Consider the following 24,774-nt stretch of genomic DNA (forward strand, 5'->3'; position numbering starts at 1 on the left):
ATGTACTTGATATTCATTTTTAATAGGAAAAACTCAAAAGACAGGCAAAAGAAAACACAGTTACTCTCAAAGAAAAAACTGACAAGGTAAGAGTTTTATATAATTTTTAGTTTTCTTTATAACCAATTCATTTTCTAACATTTACTTAGAAAATTTTTTTGTTCATAAGTAGGAAAAAAAAATTTAAAATATATCACACAATTTCATTTTCTGAATTGTTTCTTGCTATTATTAAAAAGCATTTGCTAAAAACTTTAAAGCAGTTGTCACTTGGAGATTTAGAGAAGTTTTCAACCTTCTATAATTTTTATTACAGTATTATCTTAAATTAGGTACATTTGGGTTTCTTGAGAATTTTCTGTTAGAGGCAAAATATTTTCATTAAAAATTCTAAAGCTTATATTTAGATTATGTCTAGTTTGGGGTTTGAGAGGGCTAAATAAATGACATCCTGCTTTTCTTAAGTCTGAACCAATTGAGAAAGACAATGAAAACCAAAATAATATCTTTATTATTGATAAGTAATATTGGAGAATGTAGCTTATATTTGAAGGTAAGGGGATTTCTTAATCTTGAAATCCCAAATTAGAAATATTTGTCTACTTTGTCACGGTAGATCTGAACTGGAACAAGTTATCCACTTAAAAATGGCTGCTCTTGTAAAACATGGCATAAAGGGGAGGAGAGCAGAATGTGTGCTTCCTCTGGTACCCAAGAGTAAGGAAGGGTTTGAACTTTATTTGCCTAGTTTCTCCTTTCATATTCACTAGTCCCATTAAGTCATTGTTCTTTCCCTAAGGAGAAAGAGGTTAGGAATGTTACCCTAGTGTTGCTTTCTATACATGGAAGGAAGCACCAGGTATGTGGAAGAGCGATACCCCTCAGTTTCTCACACATTACAGAAGAATTCTAAATGCAAGTTTTAATGATTAAACATTCTTTCTACACAGTGATATAATCAGTCCTAAGTCCCCACAGAGCTTGCTTTTGACTATAAACTGAAAGTGACAGTAGTTGACAACAGTTGAGTTTTAGGTATCTAGCAGTCGCCAACCAGTGGTCCATGTATTTGTAAAGCACTTAAAATAGTACTCAGCACACAGGAAATGCCATATAAGTGCTTAAAAAGTACAACAGAGAAAATCATGAATGTTCTGAATATATGCATCACTGGAAGTATAACATTTAGAAAAGAAGGTAACTTGTAGGAACGTGCATATATTTCCATGATGTATTACGAAGAGGGTTATTTCAGTATTCTAGAATGAGGAGGGGCAGTTGCATTTTCTTTTAGGCTACCAGGCTATCCAGGAAATGTTAATTCTCAGACATGGCCACATGGTGGTGTAGTTGCCATTATCAGTCCTTTTTGGGGAGAAACATTTGTCCATGAAAGCAGTTACATTTTGGAGACTACTGATGAAGAAGAATAACTTTGTTTTCATTAAAATTGTGCTATCAACTATGATGTATAAATGTTTAGGAAAAAGAATGCAGAAGTGCAACTGTGAAAAAATATTACTAAGATTCATACCTACTGGAAAAATGACTATAAAAGTGAGATCACTAGGACTAGTCAGGAAACCTACAAGTCACCTTACTTAGCTCCTTGATTATATAAATGGATAAATTTAAGTCTGGAGATACTTAGTGACTTAGTTAAAATCACCTAGCAAAGTAGTAAAAGCTCCTGGAGAAAAGAGCATACTTGACTCCTAGTTCAGTGTTTTTTATAGTAATTGTGGTCATGTCATAGTCCTGCACTCTGTACCCTGTACCCTCCTAATTTGAGTAATGATCTATCTCACTGCAGATTCAACCACCAACCTTTTGAAAGTGTAGCCTCCCCCACCTTTTGGTTGTTGTGTGTGCGCTTCATTCTTTCTTATAAGTGGTTGTTGCCTTGATTGTATTCATGGATATGATGGTGACCAACAAAAGTGGTAAAATAGAAAGTAATAGGCATGAGGTTCATGTAGGGTTCCACTAAAGCAGCTATTGTTACTAGCTTTTACTGGAAAGCTATGTCAGGTGCTGAGGGAAAGATATATAAAGGTAGAGAGAAAGGGAACCAAATAAATTGAGTTGAAATAATATCTAAGTATTTAGAGTAAATTTGCATTTTGTTTATTTTCAGAGTTGAAACAAATAGCTACTTTACATTTTTTCTGACAATTTCTCTAGTTCTTTATTATCGTAATTTTTGTTCCCCCCCTTTTTTTGAGGGGAGTGAGGTTGGTGGATAGGAAAAAACTGACATTTATTAATAGATAAGATATGAAAGCATAAAAGAGAATAAATGGAAATGAGAATACATTGCCCTCTAGTTTTTAGACTATTAGAATGAACCACGGATTAAGGCATTTTGCCACCAGGAATAGAGATTTTTCTTTATAGAATCCTCAGTTTTCGATCAGATAGAGTTGAGATATTGTCTTTGTTTTCATAGCAGCTCTCTGAAGACAGGAAGGGGCAGATACCATTTTCATCTTAAATAGGAAAATGAAGTGACCAAAAATGAATTATTTAATTTAATCACTATGTCATTTATTCAAAGTTATCTAGTCAATAATAAATTTGGGGGTAAATTTTACTTTATTCCTGTGTTATTTCTACTAGTTGCTACATTGTAATTAAAATGACATTTAACTATTTTATTCATTTCTGTTGTCTAATACAGAAAATACAGACATCTTTATCGGAAACACTTGCAACCAGTTATCGGAAATTTGATCCTAAAGTAGCTCCTTCACAAAATATATCTCGAAACTTCACATCAGCTGATTATGGCAAACCCAAAGAAAAAAAAGACAATCTGAGGACACCTGCCAAAAGTACTTTATCTGAACCATTACCAAAGGTTGGTTGGTAAAATTTCAAAAGAAGTAGTAACTTTTTAATTAAAAAAGACAGTTTGGTGTTATATACCACATATCTAGTATCAGACATGTTAGTAGATATAAAGCCAATTTCGTAAAAGTTTCAATTTTTTGTGATACCAACATGAAATGTGTTTGATTTTTTTTCTGTCACTGCCCACAACTTAATGGCATCTTGGCAGCTTTCATAAATTCTAGCATTCACCAATGCATAGGTCCCTGATGTGGGAAAAGTTTCTCCACCTGTCTCTACCCCTCTAAGCTAAAATACCATGTCTTTCTCTCCCAATTTCCTTAATATAACTGGGAATAAGGAAGTTTGGTGATTGTGGGGCTTGCTTTTACATAAAACACTTTTTAGTAAGCCCCAGAGAAGGACCTGGCCTTAATTATAGGTCACTTTGTTTAGAATATCTGTTACTAGCACTTTCCCCCCCAGCTGTGTGCCCCTGTAAACAATTCCAGAGCAAAAGGAAGAGTTCCACTCATATGCTGTTATATATACACTAGAGGCCCGATGCACGAAATTTGTGCAAGGGGCTTGGCTCTTGCAGCCGCAGCAGCTTGCCTCAGCTCTCACAGCCCTGGCTTTGTCCGGAAGGTCGTCTGGCTGTCTGGTCTAATTAGCGTATTATGCTTTTATTACTGTAGATTATCCAACTCAGAAGCTATGAAAATTAATTTACATAGCTTAGAGAAGCTTTCATATAAAGCTATTTTTTATTTACTACTATATTATTCAGAATATATGAAAAGATTTCTATTAAAGAATGACCTTATTTTAAAAAAACTTTTAATTGGCAGCTGCTTTTTGATAGGAATGCAGAAGCCTGAGGTGAGCTGCATCTGTTTAGATATATAACCATAAAATATTTTTAAATCTGAAAAAAAATAAAAGTAAAAAACTTTTAATTGAAATATATGCAAGAAGAACACATAGATCTTAATTATACAACTTGATGAATTTTTACAAAACCAAACATAACCTTATAACCATCACTCAGATTAAGACATGAAATGTTATCACCTCAGAAGAGCTTCTTATTCCCTCTTCCAGTTACTAGCCCTCCCCCAAGGCCAACTGTTTTTCCAGTAATACTTTTAATTACATGATTATACAATTTCTACTATTCAGTATTTTGTATAAAACCAGTTACAATATACATGATTTTCAAGTGTGACAGTACTTACCAGACTACATAGATGTGCAAAGTTTACTTGCCATTATGAAACTTTCTTAAAAATAACTTCAGGAAAATAAACATGCAACCAATTCTCTCAGCTTTATAAAATATGATTAGAAATATACATTTTAATTTAAAAAGACAATGATTGATCAAATACTGAATAATCAGTTACATTTTAAAACTTTTAATAATCTATACATGAGTACAGGTTAGATAAAAGTATTAATATAAAACTTCAGTACTATAATGAGATGGAAATATCTTCTGAAATTTAATTCTAGGCAATTGAGGTAATTTCCTACACAGTTCCAACTTCCAATATTAGATGTATTACCTCTTTTTGCATTTTCTATAAATAGAACTATAAATTTTTTGCTTTTTTTCCACTTAATATTATATTTGTGGGTTCATCCATATTGTTGCTTGAAGTTGTAGATTATTTTTATTTCTATATAGTATTTCATTGTGTGTCTGCACCACAGTTTATCTATTGTATTGTTAATAGACATTTGGGTAGTGCCCAGATTGGGTTTTATGTATAGTGTTGCTATAAAAATTCTAGTACTTAACATGTATGCATTCTAGTACTTAACATGTAGGTTGGCTATGTCTCCAGGAGTGAAATTGCCCATGTAAGGGCTATAGGCTTATGCATAATGCATTCCATCTTAATAGATACTGCCTGAGTTGTTTTTACTCTGATACAAAATGTATGTGTGTGTTTCTTATACTTCAGTTCTCTAACTCTCCAGACACTAACTGGGTGTCCTATAATTTGATTCAATTCTGACACTAACTATCTGGACTTAATGTAGACCCCCCAGATTAAGGACTCAATCCCACAAGGCTCCCACTTCAGATGGCAGTCACAGTCTTGGCTTGCCATCATTTGTACTACTGACCAGCTGGCTATAAATTGGGGCTTCATATAACCCCCTCCTCAATTTGCTAGCATGACTCTCAGAACTAAGGAAATTACTCACTATTTCCAGTTCATTATAAAGGACACAACTCAGGAACAGCCAAATGGAAAAGATGCATAGTAAAAAATGAGACCAAGGAAGAAATCAGAAATTATCTTGAGACAAATGAAAATGAATACACAACAGTCCAAAACCTATGGAACACAATGAAAGCAGTCCTAAGAGGGAACTGGATGAAAGGAAGGTGAAGGGATTAGCCAAAGGACATATATGCAAAACCCATATATGCAAAACCCACCAACAACAGTATGGTGATGGCCAGAGGGAAGGGGAGGCGGTAGCTAGATGGAGGTGGCCAAATAGGGAAAATAGGAAGATATTTGTGATAGTGTCAACATTAAAAATAAAGAAAAAATTTTAAAAAATAACATTTATATTGACAAAGTCCAATGACTAGGCTTCCTTAGAGACAGATTCTGTTGATTGTTCCCTCATTCTCCCATGTAAGGGCCATAATTTCATGGTTTTTGTTTTTTTTCATGTCTAATTTTTTTCTTGAAACCTGAAAATTAAAAATAATATAATGTGAGCTCTGGGAATCAGATTCTACCTTCTCCACTGGGTTTGTTGTTGCTTCTGCTTGTCATAGTTGTTACTGTTTGTTTAATGACATTTCTAAACTAATCCTGTAAAGTTTGTATTATTTTAGTGCCATTGAAGTCTCTACTTGGTTAGCTTTATGTTCAACTAATGTTTGAACAGATAGCTCCTTAAAAACTTGTACCAACAAATCTCCCAAACTTTGCCATGGACTATTTGTTAGGGCATGCCTTTAACACTCCGCTAGATAGTTGACAACTCAGTCTGAGCCTTCAATTCCTGCTTGTGCAGACCCTCAAGATCTGACAGAGGTAAAAGCTTAGGGCCGTTTCAGGTCTTTACTGTGCTTACTCACAGCCCTATGCATGTGCATAGCTTTCTATATTTTCAGGAGTATGCCAGAGCTTTTCAAAAACCCTTTGGACATCTCATTTATAAGCTGTACTCCTAAATTTTTGTGTAATCTATCATTTACCCCAACTGATAGTCCTTGTCTTAGTGAGCTGCAAAGTTAAAACACTTGCCTGTAATTGTTTTTGAGAAATGCTACTCCCTAATCTACACACACCAAGTTGAAAGGTTTTTTTTGTACTGAGTGAGCTCTGAGTCAGGTCAAAAACAAACTGCCTTGTAAGTGAGGACTTCCAGAGAACCACCATACAAGTCAAATAAGGACAGCCCTTTGGGGATACAGCTTTGAAAGAACCCCTAGTTCTGTTCTGCTCTTCTAAGGCTGCCAGGCTGAACCACGAATGTGGGCTGTTATTTTTTCAAGGGTAACATAGAGCTGGAGGACAGAGGATGGGACAAGGAAAAGTTAATGGAAAATATCTCTAGGTTATGGCAAGCTTTGATTAATTCTAAGAGTTCTGAAAAAGCTGACACCATTTTTCATCAGTATTTTCTTTGCTTTGTGAGAGAGCGAATTTTCGGAGCTTCTTTGCCATTTTTGCTGATTTCGCTGACCTTACTTTTTAAAGATACTTTTAAAAATTATAAAACTTACAGGGCAATATGGAATAACAAACATTGACTAATGTGAATTACTTTACCAACAAAAAACTGGCATACTTATTTTCTTATAAATAAGGATTTTTGTTGAGAGAGCAATGCTCACTCAATTGTTTGGTTTTAATAATTGCTAGAAAAATTAAAGCCCTTCTTAAGATTGGTGATTGTTAAAACTAGTGTTTCTTTCTCTTCCTTTTATTCTCTCCCTCTTCACCCTCTAATATCTTCTTCAGTAAGTTCAAGGGAAAGAGAAAGTACACTATTGTATATTTTTTTGAAGAAAGTTATAAAAGTTTTATTACCAAGAACATCTAAATTAAATTCTTATTCAAAATTTATACTTCATAAACATGCCAACAATAATGGAGAGTTATTGATTACTAAAGACTCAACTTGCCTTTGTTAATAACATATGTTTTATTTGATGGGATAATGTGTTGTTTTTCTTTTTGGGTAGGCATATACTGTGAAGACACCAACGAAACTAAAAATTCAGCCAAGAGAAAACAAGAATGCACCCATTGAAGAGAATACTAAAAAGAGAAAAATGGTCTTTGAGTTTGATATTAATTCAGATAGTTCAGAATCTGCTGATCTTCTGGTAAACACATTGCAAATAATCAGTATTTATTATTTGTTTACATTATTGTGTACTTTATTTCTTGATAAAGAAATATCCTATTATTTATCAATACTAAATACAGTAGACCTTTACTATAACAGAATCCTATGCTTTTACAGAATTTAAAGAAATTAGGGTTCAAATAATTTTTCTAAATTTTAGAAAACATTGCATTTTGAAATACTTGATATAACATAGTTGCATTTGAAATAATTAACCATATTGTTTTCCAACAGTGTTATAAAGGAGCTTTTACTACATTTTCTTTTCTTTTCAAAAAAGAAAGGTTAGCCCTAGCCAGTTTGGCTCAGTGAATGGAGCTAGCCACCTGGATTTGAATCCTGGTTCCACCTCTAACTAGTTATATAATCTTGAGCAAGTTACTTAATATTTGTGTCTCAGTTCCTCCCCTATTTAAAATGAGGATAATAATATACCTACTTCACAATAATTGTATTAAAACTAATTAAAATATGCAAAGTGCTTAAAACAGTGCCTGACATAAAGGGAAGTACTAAATAAGTGTTAGCTATTATTATTTGGGAGGATTACAATACTCATAAATTAATAACTGATATTTTAATTTTTATGTGATTATAAATGCGTCCTGTATAGGTCTTAAGTGTTGGTTGAGTAAGTAGGCTGTGGGAGTAAGGGGAGGAGAAAGTGGTAATAAAAAGCCTCTGAAACTGAAATAGAAGTTAGAAAAATACTATTCACACGCATCTTGTATTTTACATAGCCTTTCAGGAATATAGTTAATAGGATCAAAATTTAGGTCTTTGGCAGAATGAGGCTATTTTGTCATAGTCTTCTTTCTTTAGTATTCTTTTTTGTCTCTTTTTTTCTTTTTCCTCTCTCTTCCCTCTTCTTTCTTCCTCCCTCCTCCTTCACCTTTCCCTCCTCCTCCCCTTCATATGTGGTATGTAGACAAAATTTTAATAATGTAATATTTATGATGGCAATACCCAAGTTATATTTTTGTATTTTTCTTTAAGACCCTGGTTTCAGAGGAAGAGACATTGAAAAAGCTAGGCAAGAATTATTCTTCAACAACTTCTCATTTTTGTGTCAGAACACCAAAAAAGGTAACTTACAAATTTATTTCAGAAAGCACATTTCAAAAGCTGGACTTTAATTTTTTAATTAAACATATTATGATTTTATTTTGAATTCAGACCCCTTCATCTCTAACAGCGCTTGGATCTGCGCCGAAATTCGGAGCTATGAGGAAAATGCAGGATGACCGTTGGGCTGTGATTGCTAAAGTGGATAGGAGAAAAAAACTAAAGGAAGCAGAAAGGCTATTTGTTTAATTTCAGAAAATCAGTGTGATTAAGGAGGCTAATAACAAAATTCATAGTTAACTTTTTCTCACTTTATAAAGAGCCAATTTTTTTCTGTAATTGAGGCTTTTTAATGTTTGCATACATTATTTATTTCTTTATATTTTTGTGTAAATGTGAAATAACTACATGTTATCTGAAAAATTGTCATTGTATTTAGATGATTAGATGATTATATTTTGTTTTTACCTTTTTTTGGTATTCATGAAAACTGTTTTGGCTAAGTTTTCAAATTATAAAGTTAGCCATTGAATGCTAGGAATAGACTATTGAGATTTACTTTTAATTCTTGACTATTAAAATATTTTGAATGCAAATAAATGCTTCTCCTTGATTCTGCAGTTAGCAGCTCTACTTACTATCAATTATCTGTATTGTTTAAGAAAAAATGGAAAGGAGTTTAATAAACAGATTTTGTTTCAAATGGCAGATTATTCTAATGTGACTCCTACAGATAATTCAGACTTCAGATGGATAAATTGATTTTTAAAAAAGTATCTGTTGCACAAAATTTCACGGAAGTAGAGCATTTTGCAAGCTACCACACTCACTCTTTGAGGAGGGTAAAATATTAATAAGTCTCATTCTAGACAGCTAATCATTAAAATTTTGATAATACTATTAATTTTTAAAATCTTGAGCTCATTTTATCCAAAGTTTACAGTTCTGAAGCAACTTTACCTAGTTTATAAAATTGACAATTTTTTTAGTTGCTGGAAAAGGCTATACCAGTATAACTTTCTAAATTACTTCACTTATCCAAAATTCATTGTTGAATATTTATAGATTGTCTACCTAAGGATGAAGCATAGTTCTAGATCAGTGGTTCTCAACCTTCTGGCCCTTTAAATACAGTTCCTCACGTTGTGATCCAACCATAAAATTATTTTCATTGCTACTTTATAACTGTAATGTTGCTACTGTTATGAATTGTAAATATCTGATATGCAGGATGGTCTTAGGCGACCCCTGTGAAAGGGTCGTTCGACCGCCAAAGGGGTCTCGACCCACCGGTTGAGAACCGCTGTTCTAGATACTGGGGTACAACCATGAGCAAAACAAAATAAACCCTCTGTTCTTCTAGAGCTTACATTTTAGTGAGGGAAATAGACAATAAACAGAATAAATAAATGAAACATATAGTATATTAGTTAATGGTAATTGCTAAGGAGGAATGAGACAGGGCAGAGTATTAGGGAGCATGAAAGGGGTTGAAATTTTATGTAGGGTGGCGCTCACTAAAATGACAGATATATGCCTGATATATCTGGGAAGCAGCAAGGAGGCCACTATGGCTGGAGGATAATATGCAAAAGGAAGAGTAGAAGGAGAAAAGGCTTGATAATGAACAGGATGGGCGTGCAGATTATGTAGTGCTTGTAAGCCGCTTTAAGAGCTTTGGCTTTACTCTGAATAAGATGTGAAATCAGTAGATTTTTTGAGCAAAGAAGAGCCATGATCTGACTAACGTTTTAGCATATGGATCTTTCTTTTTGACCACTGTGTTGAAAACATTATGAAAAGGGGACAAAGACAAACAGAAAACGGGTTTAATAATGCATATGAGAGATGGTAAGTGACTTGAACAAGGGTGACAGCAGCAGGGGAATAAAGTGGTCAACTTCTGGATTCATTTTGAAAATTAGATGTGAGATGTGATAAGAAAGAGAAAGGACCAAGGATACCTTCAATATTTTTGCTTGAGCTGTAGTTTTGGACATGTTAGGTTTGAAATGTCTATTGGACATCCAAATAGAGATGGTAAGTTGGTTTAGAGACAATTCCAGGGTAATGGTATAAATTTGGGAGCCAACAGCATGTTTAAAGTTATTGAAGTAGTCCAGGTGAGAGAAGGGAAAGTTTCTTAGATTGGAAGTTTAAGTTCCAAACTTTTAGATTAGATCTAACACCTGTCCTAAGAAAAATATCCATAACTTTATCATTCTACTCCTAAAATGTCTCCTTCATGTAAATGTAAAAATTAATGATGTCAAAGAGCAAGTTGCTTTGGTTGATATAAAGGTTAGAAATAAATTATTCATAATTCAGGCAACCTGAATTGAGTATAATTAATAGTCCACAGGCTTTAGTAGTACATCAAGAACTTTAATCAGGGCAGGTCAACTGTGGGTTAGAAATAGGAAATGGCAAACAGGAGACAGATAAGACTTAACATTATTTAAGTTATGAAATCAGAGTTTAGAGTTGGAGGTAACTGAAAAGATTACTTAAACATCAGTAATTTGAGGCCTATAAAAGCAATAAAAAAGAAAGGGAAAAGATAGTTTTAAAAATGACTTAAATTCTGTATGCATATACATAATTTACATCAATACATAAATGTAATCATTTAAAATCTTAATGCCCTCTTTTTTCCCCTTTTGCTTTCTCCCTTACCCACTCTCTTTTCTCCATACACATCAGAGTCCCCCTCCATCAAATTCCCCTCTCCTAGTAACCTTTGAGAAGAACATAGAGGGTATCCTTTTTCCGCCCTCCATGATAAATTGATAATAGATGTAATGTATTTAGTTGTATTTTTACATATGCAGGCATGAGTTTATTATAGTAGGCATATAGTGGGATCTTACCGTTTTAATTTTCATTTTTCTGCTGACATATGATGTGGAATATCTTTTCATAAGCTTATTTGCCATCTGTATGTCTTCTTTGGTGAGATCTCTTCAGCCTTTTGTCCGTTCTTAAATCAGGTTGTTAAGTTTTAAAAGTTCTTTGTATATTTTGGATAACAATCCTTATCTGATACGTCTTTTACAAACATTTTCTCCAGTCTGTGTCTTCTCATTCTTTTGACACTATGGGCTTTTTAGCTAAACTTTCATTTTTAGTGGTTGTTCTAGGATTTGCCATATACATAGTTTACCTCAAATACTATTATGGCACTTCACATATAGTGTAAGAACCATACAGAAATATATTTCTACTTCCCATTTCTGTCTTTTCTTGACATACAGTTTACTTCTTGACATACAGTTTACTTCTACGTATGTTATAAATTCCACAATACATTGTTATTTTTGCTTTAAGTTGTCAATTGTCATTGTTTTAAAGTTAGGTGAAATTCATATAATAAAATGAAGCACTTTAAAGCGAACATTTTTCTGGTATTTAATATGTCCACAATGTTGTGCAAACACTACCTTTATCTAGTTTCAAATAATTTTCCTCATCCCCAAGGGAAACCCTGTACTCATTAAGTTATTTTCCCTTATTTCCTACTTCCCCCAGTCCCTGATAAACTACTAGTTTGCTTTCTGACTCCATGGCCTTACCTATTCTGTATATTTCAAATTAGTGGAATCAGACTATACGTGATCTTTTTGTTTTTTAATCCTCACCCAAGGATATTTTTCCATTGATTTTTGAGAGAAAGTAGAAGAGAGAGGGAAAGACAGAAATATCCATGGGAGAGAAACACATCCATTGCTTGCATCCTGCATGAGCTCCAACCAGGGCTTGGGCCAGGGAGGCTTCTGCAACCGAAGTACATATCCTTGACTGGGAATTGAACCCGGACCCTTCAGTCCCCGGGCCAATGCTCTATCCACTGAGCCAACCAGCTAGGGCTATACGTGATCTTTTGAGTTTAGCTTATTTCACTTCATTTGTTTTTTTAATACACATAGCGAAGGAAGTTCACTGCATTACTAGTATTAGTTTATTATTTCTTGGCTTCCAAGAAATAATAAATTAATTAGTAAATTAATATTTACTAACAGAATTCTTTGTTGATTTTTACATATAACAATACTGTGATTCTTTTAAAGTAAAAGGTGTACTAAACAAAGATGAGAAAAAATAATTTTTGGTGAGATTAATAACGTTGATTAGTTGCTGAGAAGTGGTTACACGTGTTATTGTGAGTACAGTTAATACTGCTCATATTATTCAGCTAGAGAAATAATATCTAATTACCAAGAGGTTATATAAAGAAAGAAAAATAGAGTGAATGATATACTAAGGGATAGAGAAGTAAGTTTTATATACAGGAAAGAATACTTGATACTGATCTTTTGTAACACTGAGTTTTATTACAGAATATGTTAGCAATTCCTATTAACATTTATATATGATCCCAACTTAAAAATGTTTTGAAATGGAGAAAGCTTTTGTAAATTCATATGAATGTGGCGTATTGGGGGCTTTAACTTATCAAAGGGAGAAGTAAGTTGACATAATTTTATACATATTAAATTAGTTTTGTCTCTCCACTTGAGAGCTTCAAGATAATACAATGATTAATATGCACATTAGGTCTAACTCTACTTACTATCAATTATCTGTATTGTTTAAGAAAAAAATTGAAAGGAGTTTAAATAAATAGATTTTGTTTCAAATGGCAGATTATTCTAATGTGACTCCTACAGATAATTTAGACTTCAGATGGGTAAACTGATTTTTTTTTTTTTTTTGCTAAAAGTATTACAAAGGGTATTACATAAGTGTCCTTTCCCCCCCCCCCCCCCGCCCTTGACAAACCCCTGCCCTCCCTTACCCCCCAGTGTCTTATGTCCATTAGTTATGCTTATATGGATGCATACAAGTCCTTCGGTTGATCTCTTACTCCCCTCCCTCCTGTCCCCCAACCCTCCCTGGCCTTCCCACTGCAGTTTGACAATCAGTTTGAGGCAGCTCTGCCTCTGTATCTATTATTGTTCAAAAGTTTGTAATGGTCTTTATTATCCATGAATGAGTGAGATCATGTGGTATTTTTCCTTCATTGACTGGCTTGTTTCACTTAGCATAATGCTCTCCAGTTCCATCCATGCTGTTGCAAATGGTAAGAGTTCCTTCTTTTTCACAGCAGCATAGTATTCCGTCGTGTAGATGTACCACAGTTTTCTAATCCATTCATCTACTGATGGGCACTTAGGCTGTTTCCAGATCTTAGCTATGGTGAATTGTGCTGCTATGAACATAGGGGTGCATATATCCTTTCTGATTGGTGTTTCTGGTTTCTTGGGATATATTCCTAGAAGTGGGATCACAGGGTCAAATGGGAGTTCCATTTCCAATTTTTTGAGGAAACTCCATACTGTCTTCCATAGTGGCTGCACCAGTCTGCATTCCCACCAGCAGTGCACAAGTGTTCCTTTTTCTCCACATCCTCTCCAGCACTTGTCGTTTGTTGATTTGTTGATGATGGCCATTCTGACAGGTGTGAGATGGTACCTCATTGTTGTTTTGATTTGCATCTCTCGGATGATTAGTGACTTTGAGCATGTTTTCATATGTCTCTTGGCTTTCTGAATGTCCTCTTTTGAAAGGTGTCTATTTAGATCCTTTGCCCATTTTTTGATTGGATTGTTTATCTTCTTTTTGTTAAGTTGTTAATTTTGGAGATTAGGTCCTTATCAGATAAGAATTTCACAGAAGTAGAGCATCTTGCAAGCTACCACACTCACTCTTTGAAGGAGGGTAAATATTAATAAATCTCATTCGTAGCCAATGCCATTCCTCTGTTTAGCTAATTGAATATTGAGGCTTCATTTTCCTTTTAAAAATGAGTCACCGACCCTGACCGGTTTGGCTCAGTGGATAGAGCCTCGGCTTGCAGACTGAAGGGTCCCAGGTTCGATTCTGGTCAAGGGCATGTACCTTGGTTGCGGGCACATCCCCAGTAGGGGGTGTGCAGGAGGCAGCTGATCGATGTTTCTCTCTCATTGATGTTTCTAACTCTCTATCCCTCTCCCTTCCTCTCTGTAAAAAATCAATAAAATATATTTTAAAAAAAGAAAAAAGTGAGTTACAGTTTTAATGCAATAAGAAGGCCATCGGGAAACTTTGATTTTAGTATGGCTTCATTGTAACTATAGAATATTAGAGCAGTTAATGTCTCTTTGTATCTAATTATAAACTCTGGAAATAGCACCTTCATTTCCACTTATTTACGCATTTAGTAAGTACTGATTGAACATCTAGTATGTGAAATAGTCTGATTTTACTATTTATGGGGCCTACATTCTAGTTGGAAGGGAAAAAAGCAGAATAAACATGTAAACAAATAATACAATATTAGAAAGTTATAAGTGCTATGAAAAAGGAATGAATGAGATAGTGGGATAAAAAGTGTCAGGGGCAGATTTAATGGTCAAGGGAAGCTGTTCTGAGGAAGTCATTTTTAAGCTGAGATGATGAAACTATTTGAAGATCTGGTGAAAGAGGTCTTCATCATGAACAAATAGCACATGCGAAAACCCTGTTGCAAGAACAGGTTTAAAATATTCAAAGGAACATAGTAAATAAAAGGTGGAATGAGACTGTGGTATGACATGAAGTCAGAGTAATAGGTACAGATCATTTCTAGCTGCTGGATTTTTAAGAACAGCTTTGTTGAGGTTTGACATACAATAAACTGCATATATTATTTTCCTAGGGCTGCTATAATAAAGGAGATTGTTTCTTAATTTCTGTTTCTGATAGTTCAGGGTTGGTGTATAGAAATACCATAGATTTTTGTATATTAATTTTATATCCTGCAACTTTAACTGAATTCATTTATTCTAATAGTATTTTGGTTGAAAAAAAGTAGGCTTACAGTTGTGAGTACATAAAACACAGTTTATTCTTGTATTATTACTACATATTATTACCATTTGAACAAATGTAAAACTACTTCTGCCAACCCCTGTATATATAGTATGTAATCTGCAAACTGATAATTTTACTTCTTCCTTTCTGATTTGGATCCCTTTTAATTCTATTCCTGCCTAATTTCTTTGGCTAGGTCTTGTAATACTATGTTGAATAAAAGTAGCCATATTGTGGATCCTTATCTTGTTCCTGATCTTAGAGGAAAAGCTTCCATCTTTTCACCATTGAGTATGATGTTAACTGTGGGTTGTCATATATGGCCATTATTGTGTTGTGGTACATTTCCTCTACATAGACTTTGTTGAGAGTTTTAGGAAAACAATGCATAAATGATATTGTTGTATCCCTATAAATATTCTTCAACTTTGTTCTCTGAGTTAGTTCTGTTGTTTGCAAATAGTTAATCCTTTTGGGTCTTGCTTTAAAGATTTGTTAGACAGGGTCAGAGCAGCATTTAGTCTAGGCCTAATTTCCCCCCACAATTGAGGCAAAACCCTTCTAAGTATACTACCTAATTTCCCATGAATTAGGAAATTTTCCACTGTTGTTAGCTGGACCAAGTACTATGCCTATTTCTGTGTGAGTCCCAAGACTGCTCTTATTAATCCTTTCAGGTATTTCTTTCCCCAGCCTCATCTAGTTTCTTCACATGCATGAGTTTACCAGTTTTCAGCTGGATATTCAAAGAGATTATCTGCAGATCTCCAGAATTCTCTCTCTCTGCATTTCTCTCCTCTGTAATATGTTTCCCTGTGAACCCCGAGTGCCTTGAACTCCATGGACTCCCAAGCCCATCTCCTCAGTTTAAGGGACACTTCTTGCCTCTGCCTTTGATACCCATCCCTGCATGAGAAACTTTCTTCCAGCAGTAAGCTGTAGTTCCTTTGCCTGTTTTCTGTCTCTTTGGGATCACTTTCCTATCTTGCTTAACCTTTCATGTGTGTAGAACCATTGTTTCGTGTATTTTGTCCTGTTTATAGTTATTTGAGATGGGAGAGTAAATCCAGTCTGGAAATGAAAGTTCAATCTGCCTGGATTCTCTTAACAGTATGAGATCATATATATTAGAGCCCCTTTGAAAAGAAAATTATTACCCAAATGCATGATATTTTTTACAGTTCTTTTAGTAGTAGGCCAAGAGTATGTCAGTTACCTATTATGTATATATATATTTCCCAGGGATATGTACATAAATCTGCAAGAAACTGAGTACACGAATCAAACTTTATCCAACAGAGGCACTACTTCCATTAGAAACAAGCATCTAACATTCCCACAGTTTCTGTACTTTTATCATCTTGCGTGAAATCACATGAAACAGGTTAAGTTTGCCATCCTCATTTTCACTTTACTCATTTTAGATTTCTTCTCTTACTACATATTAGCTCACATTCCCAAGATTTGGGGGCCCCTGAAATGGCTATTCCTGGTATGTCTTCCAGATTCTGCCCTAACCTCTTCATTCCCCCTCCAGGTAGACTTGCCTATACCAGGCCTCATTTTTTTCATTAACTTTCATTAATTATAAAGATGAGGACAAGTGAAGACTTACAGGGTTGTCAATAATCTATAATAACATCTATGATTTATTGATCATCTGCCATGTGCTAGATGTTCTATATATTTTCCCTAATTCTATTAAACAACTAACCACAAGTGAGGCCTGGGGGACTCAGAGAAGGTTTTGCAGAAAGGGTGCTTTCTCAGTTAAGTCATGAAGGATGAGTAGGAGTTAGGGGAGATGAAGCATGGAGTGGGGGGGGGGGGGGTCAGGCAGATGTTACACAGGGAATGGCATATGAAAAGACTTAGAGGGAAGAGAGTGTCTGACTAATTTGAGCAACTCAGTTCAGTTAGGCTGAAGAACATAGAAAGTGGAGAAAGGATGGAGAAGTTAAGGGGAGGGGTGGGAGCTGGGGAAAGATGAAATTAGAGATATGAAGGACTTTATAAATGATATTAAGAAGTTTTGACTTTTTTTCTGAGTATAATTGGAAATTCTCGTTGAACTTTAGGCTTATTTTTATTACAGTGAGGCAAATGGATTGAGAAGGTAAACTTGAGTTATAGCAAAGGAGATGGAAAAATGGTTTTAAAAATTTAATAATTATTCATGCACTTCCTTAGCCATTTATACATTCAACAAATATAGTGACTGTCCACTATGTATGAGGCACTGTGACTAAATATTTGCTAAGTAAATAAATGTTGAATTATTATAAATTAGCTATCAGTTATTGAAGACTTACTATATGCCAGACATGGTGTTAAGTGCTCTACATAAACAATAAATAAATGAAGAAACTGAAGTAAAGAGAGCTCAAGCATGCCAATGTCATATAGCTATTAAATGCAAGAGCCAGGATTTGATCTCAGACCAGTTTAATATCCTATCATATTTGGTCTTTACTTAAGTGATTGTTATTTCACATGTAAATTTTATGAATTTCCTTTTTAGGACTGCTTTTGCCATGTCCCAAAGATTTTGGGTTGTTGTGTTTTCATTTTTATTTGTCTCAAAGTATCTTTTCATTTATTCCTTGATAACACTGTTAACCCATTCTTGTTTAGTATCATGTTATTTAACCTCCGTGTGTGTATTTTTTAGTTTTTCTTGTAATTGATCATTTCTACTGTGGTCAGAGAATATGCTTGATGTGATTTCTTTTAAAAAATATTATAATTGATTTCAGGGAGGAAGGGAGAGGGAGAGAAAGATAGAAACATAGATAAGAGAAAATCATTGATGGGCTGCCTTCTGTATGCCCCACACCGGGGATCGAGCCTGAAGCCTGGACCAGGAATCAAATCATGACCTCCTGGTTCGTAGGTGGATGCTCCACCACTGAGCCACACCAGCCAGGCATGCTTGATCTGATTTTAATCTTCTTAAATTTGTTGAGACTTGTTTTGTGTCCTAACATGTGGTCCATCCTGGAAAATGTTCCATGTGTATGTGGGAAGAATGTATATTTGCTCTGAAGACATCAATGAAATTAATCAGATCTAGTGTGTCATTTAAGGCTGCTGTTTCCTTGTTGATTTTCTGTTTGGAAGATCTATCCATTGATGTCAATGGGATGTTAAAATTCCCTACTCTGACTGTGTTACTCTCAATCTCTCCCTTTATGTCCATCAAGATTTGCTTTATATATTTAGGTGCTTTTATGCTGAGTGCAGAAATATTTACAAGGGCTATATCCTCTTGGATTGATCGCTTTATCATTATACTAGAAGCCCGGTGCATGAAATTTTGTGCACTGGGTTTCGGGGGAGGAGGGGAATGGTCCCTCAGCCTGGCGTGCGCCCTCTTGCCGACTGGGACCCTTGGCTTCTTACTATCCGCCTGCAGCAGAGGTAGGAGAGCCTCCCGCCACTGTGGCTGCACTTCCCAGCCATCAGCCTGGCTTCTGGCTGAGTGATGCTCCCCCTGTGGGAGTGCACTGACCACTAGGGGGCAGCTCCTGCGTTGATCATCTGCCCCCTGGTGGTCAGTGCACATCATAGCGACTGGTTATTCCACCAGTCAGTCTATTTGCATATTAGGGTTTTATTATATAGGATAATGTCCTTCTTTGTTTCTTGTAAGTCTTTGTCTTAAAGTCTATTTTGTCTGATATAAGTATTGCCACCCCAACTCTTTTTTGTTAACATTTGCATGAAATATCTTTTTCCATCTTTTTACTTTCAGTTTGTGTCACACGTAAACTTATTATTTTTGTTTTACTCAGAAACATGTGCCAATTGTCCTGGATTTCTATAAAAAGTTGTCTTTGTAGATAAGCAGTAATTTTATTTACATCTAAATGAGCACTTACGTGAAATTTGGGGCACTCAAGCCCTAAATAAATTTTCATTTCCATATCTTACTTAGATGATAAGGTTTTTTTCTCCTTCTGTGTATATCCTTTGTTATATTAGTAAATATTAATAAAGGATGTATTTTAAAGGGTAATTTTATTTTGAAATAGGAGAAAGGGAAATTTATGCTGCAATAATGTTAGTTTCCAGAGGAAGCCCTGTTTATCTAAACACATTTTATTTGCGGTTCAGTATGAATTTTCAATAGATGTTTTTCAGATAAGAAAGCAGTAATTCAAACGCAATTATATAAACAAGAAGATCAGAGAGGACTTATCCCAAAGGGTATAAAATGAACCAAGAGGTTTTGGTCTGAGTCACTACAGCATCAGCTCACCAATGCAAAACAAAGTAAGGTAGGTGTCTACACTGAGAAGGCTTTGCAAAATGAAATGTTCTTTTTCCACTTTCACCATTTTAGCACTTATTAAAAAATGGCAAATGTTGAGTGATAATTTGGATTGGCTCTAAGAATTTTAATTATTGCTCCAAAATAGTTCTATGTTGAGTGAACTACATATATAAAAATGAGGAAAAAATTCTATTAACTCGAAGAGGTTAATTCCCTGATTGATGTTCATGGCTTTCCTTCCTATTTACATTTCAATTGAAATAATTTTATCAATTGTATAGCATGTTATTAAATTATGTCAATTACTAATGGTTATCTTTGATGATATACTTCTGGGAAAACTTAAGAGTGAATTCAATTTTGAATATCTGTAGGTGTGATTTACTCTGTCTTATTTCAGTTATTTAATAGCTACACCACCTTGGATAGTGTCCCGTGTGCACACCTGCCTTATAGTACATTTTACTCTCTAGAATAATATGTTGCTTTAGTAAAGTTCCTGGATTGTTTATAGGTGGGCAGTTGATTCTTTTCATAATGTAGTAAGGGATTTAGAGAGAAAAAAATTGGTGGAGGAAATTGGCAGAGCAGAGAGAAATGTGCTTATTGAGAATGAAGGTAGTGAGGGAAAGAAAAAGTGGAATAAGGGGCAAAAGAAAGAAGATATATTAGAATAAGGAAAACATTGGAAGTATAGACATATATGGGTATGCCACTGAAAAAAACATATCTTATTAGGGCTTAAATCATGCCTTATGTTTAGCTGCCCAATAAATAATTTGTGATAATGTTAAGAGAGGCAATTAAGTTGCCAAGATAAGAATCTGGTGATAAAAGAGAAATTGTGGCATATATGTGCGTGTGTGTGTATATATATATTTATGTATATATTTATGTAGTCTTCTGTAGCATTCCAAATTCATCATATGTATTGTTATGTTTTTTTATGAGATTAGGATAGAGCATATGGAAAAATGAGGGACACAAAGTTATTAAATTGACACACATTACAATGAAATTTGGAAGCAGAATTCTAGGTCACTAACTCTTAGACCAGGAGTCTGACACTAATTTATCACATAGAATCACACACTCTTTGTACTGAAAAGAACTTCCTGATCATCTTCTGGTTCTAAGCTTTGCTTTTCTAGATAAAGAAACTGAGGCTTAGAAAGGTTTTTTTTTTAGGTAGAATTTTATTTTCAGTTAAGGAAAAAGGATAATTTTTACTTTCTTTGCATCCACAAAGTTATACAGATACTTTGCTGATAATTCAGTGCTTTTAACATTTCCTTTTGTTAGTTTAGAGTTTTATATTTATAAGAGTAACTTTGAAAAAATGTCTATTGTCCAGAATGAATGACAATGGGTAAAGTTCCAAAATAGTTTTTGTTTATTCTACAATTTTAAAAAAGGTCAGGTGTACTTTTTTTTTTTTTTCCTTTCTGTTTTGCAGTTGGGGAAATAGGCCCAGACCAATTAAATATTTAAGTCAATTTCTCATAGATTCATGGGAATTCTTAAAATACAACTGTGTTCCTTAATCCAGGACCAATATTCTCACCACTAGGTTGCCACACATCTATTTTACATAGCATCATAGAGCTAAAAGTTAAAACGTGAAGTTAATGATTTCCTATGGCAAAAATCCAGTAGCTGGCTGGCTGGCTGGCTAGTCAGGCAAGAACCATATGATCAGGACAGGTGAGTATTTTATATAATGTTCTCAGTTGATATTTTTAAGATTCTGCAGAGGATCCTCCAAGTCTGTGGCTCTAAAATAAGGCAACCAATTCTACCATCGAGGGAGCTCACATTTGTGAAGCATTTGAGAAAACCAGATTCCATGAGCAACGAGTTCTTATATTTTATGTCCCTAATCGAAATACCAACAAACCTCCAAGGAAAGCTTGAATATGCAGCATTTTATTTAAAAGAGTTCACTAGACACATATGTAATACCTTAGTCAATAAAGAAATTAAAACTGAAACCGGTTTGGCTCAGTGGATGGAGCGTCGGCCCGCGGACTGGGGGGTCCCAGGTTCAATTCCGGTCAGGGGCGTGTGCCTTGGTTGTGGGCACATCCTTAGTGGGGGATGTGCAGGAGGCGGCTGATCGATGTTCCTCTCTCGTTGATGTTTCTAGCTCTCTATCTCTCTGCAAAAAATCAATAAAAAATATATATAAAAAAATAAAAAAGAAAAAAATAAAGAAATTAAAGATTGAAAAAAATAAATAAAAGGGTTCACTAGAAAACTCTTCTTAATGGGTTAGCTTACTTCCTTGTCTATATCATTTGGGGGTTTCAGAGTCATAATTTGGACTCTTTCAGAACACTTAGAACAATATGTATTTTTATTTTTAGTGTTTGTTCGTACTTATCTCCTCCATTATTAGACTGTCAGCCCTGAGGTCAAGGACCATAGATAGCTTACGCATTTTGTACCTCTCAGTGCCTGGTTCACATGCTCAATATATGCTTATCTAATTTTCTGCAATTCTCATTCTGGGAATAGGAGTGCAGAAATGTTTATCCCTGGTAGTTTGTTGAATGGGGCTTTAGTTTTCTCTTAAAAAGTTAATTAAAGATGAATTCTGGTTAACTGTGGCTGAGTCTCTAAGATTTCAGTCGGTGGAAATTTTAGTACATACCGCTTACAGATAGTATTGGGATATAATGGACAGATATGAGAAAATCCTGACACATTTTTGATAGAATAAAATGTTTACTGAATTATACCATATTTAATAGAAAAAGCAAACAAGTTTGTGTTCAAAGATAACTGCTTCACTAAGATGAATATTTCCTTTTCTCACAGTAATACTTAAGAAGGAAAAATACAATATACCTAGCTAACTGTACTATATTTGTAAGGTAAAACAATCTTCTTAATCTCTGAAGTGACCAATTACATTCAAAAGTCTGGATTACCTGCTCTCAGTAGCAGAACTAAAATAATTATGCCAACATTATCCGCTCATTATGATGCCAATTGATATTGAACAAATTCTTTCAGCAGACAGGCTCTCTTGAGATACTTGTTGTTCTTCTGACTGAGGCACATGGACCCTCTGGTATCTTCTATGCAGCCAAACATATCTGACTCTCCTGGCTAGCCCACAATGTATCTGCCATCTTGCTTGTTATTCTCACTGTGTCATCCTATAATTTTTGCATCTGAATTTTTCCCCCCCAAATGTATTTTTCTTGATTTTTAGAGAAAGAGGAAGGGAGAGGGAGAGAGAGAAACACCAATGTGAGAATGAAACATTGATTGGCTGTCTCCTGCATGTCTCCTACTGAGGACTGAGACGACAACCTGCGCATGAGGCCTGACCAGCAATCAAACCAGCAACCTTTTGGTGAATGGAATGATGCTCCAACCAACTGAGCCATCCGGCCAGGGCTGCATCTGAAGTCTTTTTAAGATAATGAATTTCATACATCGTCTGAGTAACATAATTTTTTATATGTCCAAGTCTACTTTTTTCAACATTAGAGGAATATCCTAAGGATAGAGAAAGAGAGTATCTAGATTTCTGGGTTAGCTCCTAATTTTATGTTAATGTTTTCTGGATTTTCTGTAGCTTCATCTTGTCTTCCGCTTCATCTTGTCTTCCTTGACAGGCAATGGGTAAAATTATATGCAATATTATTTGTATTGAGAAAGTACTAATATTTTGATTATGCATTTTCTTAGTTTCTTTGCTCTTTCTAATTTTGACCCATTTGTTGGCCTTTTAACCAAAGTTTTTTTGAAAACTAGAGTTCTGGGAAAGCCCTTACTGAAGCCTAACTGTTCATTCACTTCTTCCAGTCATAGAGGCAGGTATTTGGATTGTTTTCATTGAATGAATTGTTGTACACTTAGTTGGCACATGTGTCTCTGCCACTTTCCTGCTGTGGTGCTTCAGGCTTGCCATTCACTGTGGGGTATGTGAATCAGAGCCACATTTCAGTGTATAAAGAAAAATTACTGCGGGTATAAATTATGTAAAAACACCTAATATAGATCCTAGGACAATATAGGCATGGTATTAAAATATACATATTTTTGGCTCTTTCCAAATGTCTCTTCTTAATATCCTAAAGGATACACCTAATAGATTCTTTAATTTTACCTTCGATTTAGCATGACTGCTATCTTCCTGATATCCATGCTTTTTGGCCTTCTGTGTGGGCAAGCAACGTCTTTTTGTATTCCAACTGAGTATATGATGCATGTTGAAAGGAAAGAGTGTGATTATTGCCTAACCATCAACACCACTGTCTGTGCTGGATATTGTATGACACGGGTATGTAGTTCATCTTAATTCTTTTAGCTGTACATTAGGTAAACCTAGACTTTGTCCATATCTTAGCAGAAAGGAAATGAGATAAATCACAACCTCATTTTCCAAATCTAATGGTAATTGGCTCCTTAGAGGTAGAGGGCACAGGTTTCTATATGTTTATACTCAACACAGTGGGTATAGATAATTTTATAACAGTTTACTTCCAAACTTTGTTTAAGCCTTATCACGTTTCCATGATTAAGGATAAAAGGGAGTGTGTGCCACATTTGTCTCTTTGGGATTCAGTGAGGATGTGTTGAGTGGGTATTGGGGAATGGGACTGAGGAATCCTCCCCCAGTTCTATTAGTGACAAAGAAACATAAGTGAGTTGATTTTTATTTGTTGCCATTGACTATGTGCATCTTAAAGTGCTATTATACTATGCTCCTTTTTCTGTTCTCTCCTCAGGATATCAATGGCAAGCAGTTTCTTCCCAAATATGCCCTGTCCCAGGATGTTTGTACATATGGAGACTTCATATATAAGACTGTAGAGATACCAGGATGCCCACGCCATGTTAGTCCTTATTTCTCCTTCCCTATAGCTGTAAGCTGTAAGTGTGGCAAGTGCAATACTGACTATAGTGACTGTGTACATGAGATCACCAAGACAAACTACTGTACCAAACCTCAGCAGTCCTATTTGGTTGGAGTTTCTATCTAACTTCAATAGACTGTAACGTGCAATGCAGTTAAATGTGTTTTCCTGGAATAAAGCTAAAAATATATCAATATATTTCACAATACATCGTGTATATGTTGAGTGCTGGTTCGTCCATCCCTGTACTTATGCATGCATGAGAGACCTGAGGGGTGTTAGAAGAAAAGGTGACTGAAGGATGATTTCCACATGGAAGGGTGGAGTGCAGGGTAAATGGAGAACAGGGACATGAAATACTAATGAAAGCCAACCTCGAGCAAGCTCTTTTAACAGAGGGCCATGAATTTTGTCTTGACACAGAAAATGAATGTGGGAATGCTACAGTTATAAGGAATGGGTAATGTGGGAAGCTGAAGGAACACATGGCATTAGGTGCTAGTT

The 24,774-nt window shown here is 35.0% G+C and overlaps 2 protein-coding genes across 3 annotated transcripts in view; both read left to right on the forward strand.

Annotated features, from left to right (window-relative positions):
- The window catches only part of SYCP1 (synaptonemal complex protein 1), a 73,168-nt gene extending 64,539 nt beyond the window's left edge, over positions 1 to 8,629 (forward strand). For both annotated transcript variants that reach the window (XM_070396238.1, XM_070396239.1), the window contains 5 exons: positions 27 to 86; positions 2,681 to 2,860; positions 7,058 to 7,201; positions 8,221 to 8,310; positions 8,401 to 8,629. In XM_070396238.1, the coding sequence (XP_070252339.1) occupies positions 27 to 86; positions 2,681 to 2,860; positions 7,058 to 7,201; positions 8,221 to 8,310; positions 8,401 to 8,538 (612 nt within the window). In that variant the 3' untranslated portion in view covers positions 8,539 to 8,629. The remainder of the gene's footprint in view (positions 1 to 26; positions 87 to 2,680; positions 2,861 to 7,057; positions 7,202 to 8,220; positions 8,311 to 8,400) is intronic.
- A 10,681-nt stretch (positions 8,630 to 19,310) lies between these two features.
- On the forward strand, positions 19,311 to 24,435 carry TSHB (thyroid stimulating hormone subunit beta). Its single transcript, XM_070396240.1, has 3 exons — positions 19,311 to 19,400; positions 23,531 to 23,693; positions 24,142 to 24,435. The coding sequence occupies exons 1-3, from the start codon at positions 19,384 to 19,386 to the stop codon at positions 24,394 to 24,396; spliced, it is 435 nt and encodes a 144-aa protein (XP_070252341.1). The 5' UTR covers positions 19,311 to 19,383; the 3' UTR covers positions 24,397 to 24,435.
- The last annotated feature ends 339 nt before the right edge of the window (positions 24,436 to 24,774 follow it).

The sequence above is a fragment of the Myotis yumanensis genome, unplaced genomic scaffold, assembly GCF_028538775.1.
Source record: "Myotis yumanensis isolate MYYU_CA2020_CCGP unplaced genomic scaffold, mMyoYum1.0.hap1 SCAF_17, whole genome shotgun sequence".
NCBI classification, from domain to species: Eukaryota; Metazoa; Chordata; class Mammalia; order Chiroptera; family Vespertilionidae; genus Myotis; species Myotis yumanensis.